General features: G+C 39.3%; 1 protein-coding gene across 1 annotated transcript; it reads right to left on the bottom strand.

The window, feature by feature from the left end:
- Positions 1-1,302: 1,302 nt before the first annotated feature.
- On the bottom strand, positions 1,303-9,961 carry mrps23 (mitochondrial ribosomal protein S23). The gene is made up of 5 exons (XM_061681778.1): positions 9,874-9,961; positions 6,262-6,441; positions 6,057-6,134; positions 5,803-5,926; positions 1,303-2,550 (listed from the first exon to the last, which is right to left on the bottom strand). Exons 1-5 carry the CDS (start codon positions 9,915-9,917, stop codon positions 2,422-2,424), a joined length of 555 nt encoding a protein of 184 aa, XP_061537762.1. The 5' UTR covers positions 9,918-9,961; the 3' UTR covers positions 1,303-2,421.
- Positions 9,962-11,812: the final 1,851 nt, after the last annotated feature.

An 11,812-nucleotide genomic window follows, 5' to 3' on the forward strand; every position in this document is an offset into this window, starting at 1 on the left:
AATATTTACATGCCTTACCACCACCTACCGGTATGGTGTGTGGATCAGGTATGCCTTAGAACATCCAGTATTTCCCGTCAAAATAAAATGAAAAAACATATCTGTATATCATAATAATAATTGTCCTCGTATTCCACGAGCCAGAACTGTTGCCCTTAAGAAACGATATAGGATTATATATAGGACTACATTATATATAGGACTACATTATAACGTGATAAGTTTCACGTTATAATGTAGAAATGCTGGTTTCGCGGAGGACTCAACTCTGACCCTGTGGTCACTCACATTCTTCCAAGGTGGTGTTAAGGACACAGACAGGCATCCTAATTAACCTAAAATGGGAACATTTTAATCTGATTTCAGAAAGAAAGCCCAGAAATGAAATTTCTATTTTTATATAAAAAAATAAAATATAGTATTAAATAGCACATGATTTGACATTGACAAAAGTTGAGAAATTAGCAAGTTACGAGACAATGCCTTTAACATCGACCTCCCCAACATGGCCGCCACGTAGGCACATTGGGTAGCTAGTGCTAGTCTTCATATCTGTGCTTCATACAGTTTGATCTAATGCTGCTTTTGGAGTTCCTGGGAAATCGGATAATCCGCCAAAACTTTCAGAAAGTCTGACAATGATCCATAATTCCATTCTTTGAGCAATACAAAAAATGACTATCAGGCGACAGACATTTTTTGTAAGCCACGATTCCCTTTACTGTTATAACCCCAACACAAAACACCAAATCCCTTTCCAGCCGTCTCCTGGATTTCACTTCCTCATCGTTCAGCACCTCCATCCACCTACCAATCCTCCTTTCAAAATAAATTGAAAGCAAGTTGAACAAACAATTTTCATTAGCTTCTGATTTCAAAACTTATCAATTTGTTGTGTAATAATAATGAGGTGATTAAGTCGACGTTTATAAGGTTTAACAGAACGGCCCTCTGAAGGAAACCATAACTACGATGTGGTTAGCGATTAAAAATTAGTTTGACTCACCTGATGTAGACTTTTCATTCCATAGTAAAACATGGTTGACTGAGTGTAGCTTTAACACCTTTATACTGTAAGCGAGGCAGCACCAACAAATTTTAGTATCACGAACATTTTGAACAAATTGAGGGGGGGAAAAAGTGGTGGAATGGTTGTTATTTTTACATCTTTATTTCAGTATAATGAAATTATATTTGGTAATTTTAGCTGTTTTGAATATCTGGTTGTTTTTTTTTTTTTTTTTTTTTTTTTTTTTTTTTAAAAGTAAAAAGTGACCCAAAGGGTTTTGTTTTAATAATGTGTAAAAACCTCCAAGACACAATGGGAAATGTAGGGAGGAATTTTCAAAACTGCTGTCAGTTACCTGTACTGACTACAACTATTTTGTCATAACAGGAGACTTTAACATTCATGTTGACAACAACATGGGGGGGGGGGATACAAAATAACTCTCTGCTATACTGGACACATTTGAAACTCAACATATAAAGAGTCCAACCCACACTCAAGGTCACATCTCAGTTATGTTCTATTTAGTGGTGCATAATTAAACATCCGTTCTGGTTCTTACTTCTGACTCTAAGTGTACCCTTCATTGATGCAGCCCAATTGTTGTGATTATTATGTAAATGTATACATATATGTACATTAAGCGGCACCGTAGCCACCTGTATGGAGTTTGCATGTTCTCCCCATGCCTGCGTGGGTTTTCTCCGGGTACTCCGGTTTCCTCCCACATCCCAAAAACATGCATGGTAGGTTGATTGAAAACTCTAAATTGCCCATAGGTGTGAATGTGAGTGTGATTGGTTGTTTGTTTATATGTGCCCTGCAATTGGCTGGCGACCAGTTCAGGGTGTACTCTGCCTCCCACCCAAAGATAGCTGAGATAAGCTCCAGCACGCCCACGACCCTATTGAGGATAAGTGCTACAGAAAATGGATTGCATTATTTATACTTTAAAAAACTACCTTTTAGAATAATTTGGCAATTGTTATTTAGGATGTAGCTAATATTTCAGGAGCACAAAAAGTATTTTGGTTGCTGAGCACTTTCCTCATCTTTACATTAATTCAAAAAGACAATGAGACATTTTTAAGTAGTTCTCAATCATGGTCCTTTGTCTGGTATAAATACAATTGTATTGCCAGTTTGTTTCCATGCAGTTGCACACAACATACCATTATGAAACATCATTGGATTGATATTCAGAATGCAGTGTAGAATCAAGAGTTTTACAAGGTATCTATGTGATAACTAAATGAATGTAGCCGGCTGACAGTAGTGACATTTGACAAAGAAAGCTGGAGGCTACTTGAAGTCCCCAGATCAGATAGGATCCTTTGTACACCCCTGCCTGACAACCATGATGTTATTTCCACAAGTGACCAGAGCTTCCAGGTAAGCAGAAAGTCAAAGTTCTACAACGTTTGTGTGTGTGTCGTATGCTCTTCTGGCATTTCCTTGCTGTCATCACCAACTGACTGCTGCTCTGCCAGCATGGCTGTGAGCTTTAGCTCCAACACTGGATCCCTGGACTCTGCTGACACCTGCAAAATAAAAAGCAAAGTAAAACTATGATCATTTGTTCAAACTTGCACTTTCAACCTTCCTCTTATTTGGTTATAAGAATATTTCAATAAATCAATACTTGACTGTCATGTTTGCGATGTACTGTAGTATATTTGACAATGTATAAATCCAGTACAGTAAACCCTCGTTTATCGCAGGGGTTACTTTCCAGAAAACCCCTGCAGTAAATGAAAAACACAATCAATTTATTATATTACTCGATAAATATTTCAGTTTCATATATGCATTTAAATGCCAATTTGTGAAACTGCACTTTGGAGTGAAGTGCATGTATTCTATTTGTCCACTTGAGGTCACCTTCCACACACACACACACCACAAACAATGCCTATTGGGTATGCCCTGCTTATGTGACATGTGACGCCAATGCGCTTTCTTTTTCTGTGAAGAACAAGAGCCCGATTGACCTTCTCTGAGTCATTGCTGCCACATTTACATCAATTAGCCTACAAAGCTAACTGTATTAGAGGGTGGTGAGTAACTGCACTACACTGACCTTTAAAGAAAATTTGCAACAGACTGAATCCACAAAAAATAAAATGTGATATTGCGAGGGATTACTGTATATACATCCATATGCAGTACATATGTATATACTGTATATAGTACATACAGTATATATACACAGGGACTTTACTGTTTATGACGGATTTCTGTTCCTACGGCAGTGATGTACTGTAACCCAAATTTCTAAGCAAGTCGTTGGAACGTGGCGTACTCTATCACTAAGCAATGTCAACACAATGGTAACGCCATTTGTATGAACAACAGCATAAAAATACAGTGCAACCTCACTTCGTGATACTGCTTTGGTTCACAAAGTATGCTTCAGTTTGTGAACAGTCACAGCATCCACACGGAATTCTGAGTTACACTTTCTCTCACACAGCGTAAACATTGTTTGTTCTGTGTCACATGTTTCGGGCATCTTCATTTTTGCTGGAAATTAGCCCTCAGTATGACTCCAAAGATAGTGATAAATGCAAGTGATAGCTACCTTTAGTCAGTGTAATTGTATTACTGTTGGGGAAAAAAAAGTTAAAATAATAGCTAAACGCGAATAGTGTTTGCGTTTTTGATCTAGCAATGCAAGTTTAGTTTGGTCAAATCTACCCTCTGTTGGGGAGCTGCCTCACGGGGAAGCTTCTGCTTGACGTGTTGCAGCATGCTCCCTATTTTTAAGAACAAGGAAACGAACAAACATAAATTGGTTCTGGAACAGATTAATTCAGATTATTTAAAGTGGGAAACAATTTGGTTTGGGAACAGTCTTGGAACAAATTAAGTTCGTGGACCAAGGTAATCAAATGAAAAACAATCAACTGCTCATGACTTGTGCTGCATGATAACGTGACGACTGCAAAGTATTCAGTGCGTTTCACTTTTTCCGCATTTTGTTATGTTACAGCCTAATCCCAAAATGGAATAAATCCATTATTTTTCCTCAAAATTCTACACACAACACCCCATAAAAACAATGTGAAAGTTTTTGGGGGAAATTGTTGCTAATTTAATAAAAAAATAAGACATATGTACATAAGTATTCACAGCCTCTGCTCAAAACCTGATGCACCTTTGACAATAATTACAGCTTCAAGTCTTTTTGAATATGATGCCACAAGCTTGGCAAACCTATCTTTGAGCAGTTTCACCCATTCCTCTTTGCAGCACCTCTCAAGCTCCATCAGGTTGGATGGGGAGTGTCCATGCACAGCCATTTTCAGATCTTTCCAGAGAAGGTAAATAGTAAATGGACTGCACTTATATAGCGCTTTATCTACACTATCACAGTGTCCAAAGCGCGTTATAAATCCTCACATTCACCCATTCACACACCAATAGGCTGACGGAAGATGTTCGATCAGATTCAAGTCTGGGCTCTGGCTGGGCCATTCAAGGACATTTACAGAGTTGTCCTGAAGCCACTCCGTTGTCTTGGCTATGTGTTTAGTGTCGTTGTCCTGTTGGAAGGTAAACCTTTGCCCCAGGCTGAGGTCCGCAGCACTCTGGAGCAGGTTTCATCCAGTATGTCTTTGTACATTGCTGCATTCATCTTTCCCTCAATCCTGACTCGTCTCCCAGTTCCTACCGCTGAAAAACCTCCCCACAGCATGATGCTGGCACCACCATGCTTCACTGTAGGAATGGTATTAGTCAGGTGATCAGCAGTGCCTGGTATTCCCCACCAAAGAGTTCAATCTTTGTCTCATAAGAGCTGAGAATTTTCTCCCTCATAGTCTGAGAGTCCTTCAGGTGTCTTTTAGCAAACTCCAGGCAGGCTGCCATGTGCCTATTACTGGCTTCCAACTGGCCACTCTACCATACAGCCCTGATTGGTGAAGTGCTGCAGAGATGGTTGCCTTTCTGGAAGGTTCTCCTCTCTCCACAGAGGACCACTGGAGCTCAGAGAGTGACCATCGGGTTCTTTGTCACCTCCCTGTCTAAGGCCCTTCCCACCCAATTGCTCAGTTAAGACGGGCACCCAAATATGTTTATGTATTACATACAACCCCAATTCCAATGAAGTTGGGACGTTGCGTTAAACGTTAGGGTTAACTAGCCTGCGTGAATTATTATTATTATTATTTTTTTTTAATATGACTGATGACTGAACAATAATCACCATGCATTTCTTTATGGTTATGTTTTGTTTAATTATAATGCTTTTCTGAAATAATTGACAGTTTAATTTGAATCCCATTGAAATAAAATAAAATGTGTATCGCCTGTTTTCTTTTGAAGAATTGTACACATCTTAAAAATTCTGCCTGGGTAATCAAACATATGAGCACAACTGTGTGTTTTCTCATTTACTAAATACAACTAGGGCTGTGAATTTCAAAATAAGAGCAAGTAAATAAAGTATTATGTGTTCAAATAAAGTGCTTAACTTAATAATTATTTGAAAAAACTAACAAAATACAGATAATACTTCGTTTTGAACATGGGTAGAAGCAAAATCACGCATTGTAAAAATGCATTATACATAGGTAGAAGGGTTTTCCAGAATTTTGAGGTCAACTTTGGGGGTGCGTATTATATATGGGTGGGGATTATACACTGGAAATTACGGTAATTGATAATTAGACTTATTAACCACATCAAATTTTTTATTATGATGAATTTCACATGAGTTTAGTCGATGATAATTGTGCTTTTGAGTCTGAGGAATGGACCTTTCCAAATGATCCAGGAGGAAAAACACCTACCGTTTCTGCTCCTCTCCTTCTCAGTATGATGCCCTCTGCAAGTAAAGCCTTTCCGGTCTCCTCAAACAGAGCAGAATCATCCATCTCGGATTGACTCTTTAACTGTGCATACTTGTCGACAAACCTACAGTAAAATATAAAATATTATGGAAATGTTGTTTCTAAGCCAAGTGTGCCATCAGTACAAAAAACACAAATACAAAACCCAAACATTTATCATCATTTTGCATAAAAGGGAAAAACAAAATACATACCTCTGACAGGTTGAGACAAAGTTTGATTTGGAAAGATCAAAAGGCCGAAGACCCATCCCATATTGGTCATAAAATTTTCTGAAAGCATAGTTAGACATAAATGTTACATAATGCAGTATATTCTACGATCTCTGTAAGTGATCAACTGTCATACACGTAGATGCTATCTAATCACAAGAAATAGTAAAAACTGATATTTACTTACGCTCTAATTTTATCTTCTGCGTAGAAAATTTCAGGCACCGGGTCTGGTTTCTTGACCCTGGATCTTGTAAGGGGTTTTACATAAAGTGGTTGGCGTTTTGGTGGAAAAGCTTCATACACATCATACCAGATTGGTTTCTCCGTTTGCTTTATCACTCCAGAGCGCATTAAATCCCGAACCCTGTTAATCATATTTTCGCACAATTAGTTAGTCATGTTGAATTGCAAACCAATCAAATAAAAAATAAAGCACATACTATATCAGACAAATTAAAACATAGGAATTAACACCACTTGGATAAACAACTTTTGCTGAAGATGTGGCTTTAACAAGATATTTCCTGGACAGTCTTGAGTGAACTTTCTAAATAACAAAAATAAACAAACTTTCCTTTGCAGGGCATAAAGTTTCTTTCCATCAACAAGCCATTCATGATGGAACACTAACAACAAAGATTGTAGCCGATGTAATTATGTTCACTTTCCTCCTGCTGTTGATGCCAAAAGTTATACAAATAAGATGAAGACGTTAAAATATCAACGTCAGACAACTTGTTCCTCCATGCCTTATTTGTTCTACACAACTTCTTGCGACAATCTGAAAGCAGGACAAACTAAGACAGCATTGATACCTCCAGTGGCGAGGCTAGCTCTATTTTATGTGGGCTCAAGCCCACCCAAAATAGGCATCGTCGTGTGAGCGATCATGCAAATAGTTTGACAGTGGGAGGGCCATCGCTGTCTGAGCTAAATGTTCCGGACAGTTGCACAGCGTGGCATTCTCAAGAATCAGTCTTAATGTTTAGTTTTTTTCATTTGCTTTATTTACAGACCACCGCATTGTATTCGTTCCACATGACGTCACGTTACTTCTCCGTGTCTTCTTCTTGACTTCTTGACTTGACTGGGCATGTTTAAGTGCATTGCTGCTACCTAAGGGTTAAGTGATGAACACCTCCAACAGCGCCAAACCCTAAAAAATATATTCAAACAACAAATATGGAAGCCATAATATATTAATGATGACAACTGTAGAGCCATGACTATGTTGCGCATTTGAACAGTATACAGATTTTTTTTTTTTTTTTTAAATCCTATTACATAATACACTGCTGTAACTGTCCCATGGTAATGTTCTTGACAGAATTTTAAAAAATATGGAAATTCAGACAAATTGTTCTGGAAGTGAATTGGTATAGATTGGCAGCTCTGCGGTCATATCCATGAATGCAATTTTACTAATAACTGGCATAATAATTCTTCCGGTGTTTCGGTTTTCGGCCTTGGGTTTCTTAATGTCGTTTTTTGTTTGTTTGTTTCGGTCAAAATATTTAATTTCAGTGAATGACTAATTTTGAGATTACATTTTGAAATACCTGCAGTGAAAAAAATGTTTTCTTTGTGATGTTTATAATTGTTAAATTAACCTTCTGCCTTACAGTCCCTACTTGAAGTATTGGAACAGCAAGGTCAATTCCTTTGTTTTTGTTGTATACTGAAGACATTTGGGTTTCATATCAAAAGATAAATATGAGACAAAAGTTCAGAACTCCAGCTTTTATTTCATGGTATTTACATCTAGATGTGGTATTAAACAACTCAGGACAGAGCACCTTTTGTTTGAAGCCACCCACTTGTCAAATGAGCAAATGTATTGGAACAGACGTTATTAAATTAACTTAAAGTGAATAACATTTAATATTTGGTGGCATAACCCTTAATTGCAATAACTGCATCAAGGCTGCGACCCATTGACTTCACCAGACTGTTGTATTCTTCATTTGAAATGTTTTTCCAGGCCTTTACTGCAGCCTGTTTCAGTTCTTGTTTGTTTCTGGGGGTGGTTTCTCTTTTCAGTCTCCTCTTCAGCAGGTAAAATGCATGCTCTATTGGGTTAAGGTCTGGCGATTGACTTGGCCAGTCTAAGACCTTCCACTTTTTCCCCCAAATGAAGTCCTTTGTTGTGTTGGCAGTGTGTTTTGGGTTATTGTCTTCTTGCATGATGAAGCTTCTCCCGATTACTTTTAATGCATTTTTCTGTAAATTGCCAGACAAAATGGTTTTGGAGACTTCAGAATTCATTCTGCTGCTAGCATCATGAGTTACATCATCAATAAAAGACAAGTGAGCCCGTTCCAGATGCAGATGAGCTTGTGCATTTTGGATCATAAGCAAAACCTTTCTTGGTCTCATCAGTCCATAAAACTTCGTTCTAAAACTTTTGTGGCTCATCGCTGTACTTTTGATCGATTTTCCATCTTCTCTAAGCTTGAAAATTGTTTTCATTTTTCCCATAGACAGCTCTCTGGTCTTCATGTTAGCTTAACAGCAAATGGAGTTTTCACAGGTGAAACCCAAAGCCAAAAACAAGCACTATCTAATGTTTAACCAATCAATCTAAAAGGCAACACCTGAGCAACTACAAACACCAATCATTCACATTTCAATAATTTTGCTCACTTGAAAAGTGGGTGATGATAGATTACCATGCATGTTTTTGGGACGTGGGAGGAAACCGGAGTAGCCGGATAAAACCCACACAGGCACGGGGAGAAATGTAAACTCCACACAGGCGAGGCCGGATTTGAACCAGAGTCCTCAGAACTGTGAGGCGGACGTGCTAACCAGTCGTTCACCATACCGCTTCCATGAAGCTTAATAAATTAAATTTAAATTCAAAACAGCAACAATAATGCTTTGTACCAACCTGTTGTATCTAATGTGTTACTCCTAGATCATCAGTTTACGTTTTAACTATGATTTACCTAAATAACCATTTACCATTTTAATAATATGAGGTGATTAAAGTATTTTTTTATTGGGAATATTTCAATGATTTGTGAATCGTGTTTTACATTTTCAGCAGTCAATATGTTTAAAGGGTGGAACTAAAGTTGACATGGAGTGTTGTTTTTTGGCAAGTATAATTCTGCTACAAAAAAACTTAAAAAACGTGTTGACATACCCAGATTTGCGCCTAAAATCATGTAGTCAGAATGTAATATGTCGTACAACTGGAAATGCAATAAGAGGCTGCCATTGGGCAGCGTCCTTCAAAAGACTGAGCATTGAGTCATAGCTGCGAGACTGGATCATCCTAATTTTGCATTGTGGACGTTTTTGATTAAATTTGTTATATATTTTAACCATACATTCCCGTTTTAAATCGTGTAGCCATCTTATCCAAAGTTGTCGCCGAGTAAAGGTACAGCTATTGTCGCACATCTATGTCGTCATTAAGACGTACGTCGAATATGCACTTCAAACATACAAATTAGCGTGTAAAAATGTCCACAACCTTCAGCATAGATAGTCTATATTATTAACTTTATGAATAAAATGTGGTTATCGCTGTAAACATTTGAACTTTAGAAGGAACGCAGTTGCTTATTCAGTAAAGCTCAAGTGGTTTATAAATACTATAATAGCATCCAAATGCACAGAAACTGTGTTAATAATGGGAACTGCTGAACAGATATTAATGCTCCTTTAAAAGATGTCATTTCAGGCGAACAGAACGCAAACACGAGCCACGCCGCTAACCACTATTAACTCTGGGGCTACAATAAGGTTAAGTAACAAAACAAATAGAGCATTAAAAACACTTTCTTACCGCGAAAACACGGTTCCAACCCTCTCAAGTCTGCTCCCGGCCATTTAGTTGTTTTAGGTGCAGCCTTCTCTTCTCGTTTGAAGGTAAGAACAGCACTTCCGGTAGTACTTGCGACTCTTTCAGAATAAAGTGGTGAGCCCAATTCTGCCAGTTAATGTTGTTTCATTGCACTACTTGATCTGAATGACTTGTGATAGTTGTGTATATTATTCAATGCAACCTTATGGGGGCAAAAGCCAGTGCCAACTGTAGGCCGGTCCCAAGCCCGGATAAAAGCAGAGGGTTGCGTCAGGAAGGGCATCCGGCTTAAAACTTTGCCAAACAAATATGAGCGTTCATCCAAAGAATTCCATACCGGATCAGCCGTGGCCCGGGTTAAGAACGTCCGCCACCGGGGCCGTCAACCTGCAGGGGGCCGGTGGAAATTCAGCTACTGTGGGTCGAAGTCGAAGAGGAAGTGGAAAGCGGGTTCTTCGGCAGAAAGAGAAGAGGAAAGCACAGAGCCGAGAACTGAATGTGGGGACTTTGAATGTTGGGACTATGACAGGAAAATCTCGGGAGTTGGTCGACATAATGATTAGGAGAAAGGTTGATATATTGTGTGTCCAGGAGACCAGGTGGAAAGGCAGTAAGGCTAGAAGTTTAGGGGCAGGGTTTAAATTATTTTACCATGGTGTAGATGGGAAGAGAAATGGAGTTGGTGTTATTTTAAAAGAAGAGTTGGCTAAGAATGTCTTGGAAGTGAAAAGAGTATCAGATCGAGTGATGAGGTTGAAACTTTAAATTGAGGGCGTTGTGTATAATGTGATTAGTGGCTATGCTCAACAAGTAGGATGTGACCTAGAGGTGAAAGAGAAATTCTGGAAGGAGCTAGACGAAGTAGTTCTGAGCATCCCAGACAGAGAGAGAGTCGTGATTGGTGCCGATTGTAATGAACATGTTGGTGAAGGAAATAGGGGTGATGAAGAAGTGATGGGTAAGTACGGCATCCAGAACAGGAACTTGGAGGGACAGATGGTGGTAGACTTTGCAAAAAGGATGCATATGGCTGTAGTGAACAATTATTTTCCAGAAGAGGCGGGAACATAGGGTGACCTACACGAGCGGAGGTAGAAGCACGCAGGTGGATTACATCTTGTGCAGACGATGTAATCTGAAGGAGGTTACCGACTGTAAGGTTGTAGTAGGGAAGGGTGTGGCTAGACAGCATAGGATGGTGGTGTGTAAGATGACTCTGGTGGTGGGGAGGACGATTAGGAAGACAAAGGCAGAGCAGAGAACCATGTGGTGGAAGCTGAGACAGGACGAGTGTTGTGCAGCTTTTCGGGAAGAGGTGAGACAGGCTCTCAGTGGACAGGAGGAGCTTCCAGAAGACTGGACCACTGCAGCCAAGGTGATCAGAGAGGCAGGCGGGAGAGTGCATGGTGTATCTTCTGGCAGGAAAGGCGAGAAAGAGACTTGGTGGTGGAACCTCACAGTACAGGAAATCATACAAGGAAAAAGGTTTGCTAAGAAGAAGTGGGACACTGAGAGGACCGAGGAGAGGCGAAAGGAATACATTGAGATGCGACACAGGGCAAAGGTAGAGGTGGCAAAGGCCAAACAAGAGGCATATGATGACATGTATGGCAGGTTGGACACTAAAGAAGGATAAAGGGATCTATACAGGCTGATCAGACAGTACAGCAGGTTAGGGTGATTAAGGAATGAGATGGAAATATGTTGACTGGTGCCAGTAGTGTGCTAGATAGATGGAAAGAATACATTGAGGAGTTGATGAATGAGGAAAATGAGAGAGAAGGGATAGTAGAAGAGGCAAGTATGGTGGACCAGGAAGTGGCAATGATTAGTAAGGGGGAAGTTAGAAAGGCTTTAAAGAGGATGAAAAATGGAAAGGCAGTTGGTCCTGATAACATTCCTGTGGAGGTATGGAAGCATC

This window comes from Phycodurus eques, chromosome 7 (assembly GCF_024500275.1).
Source record: "Phycodurus eques isolate BA_2022a chromosome 7, UOR_Pequ_1.1, whole genome shotgun sequence".
NCBI lineage: Eukaryota > Metazoa > Chordata > Actinopteri > Syngnathiformes > Syngnathidae > Phycodurus > Phycodurus eques.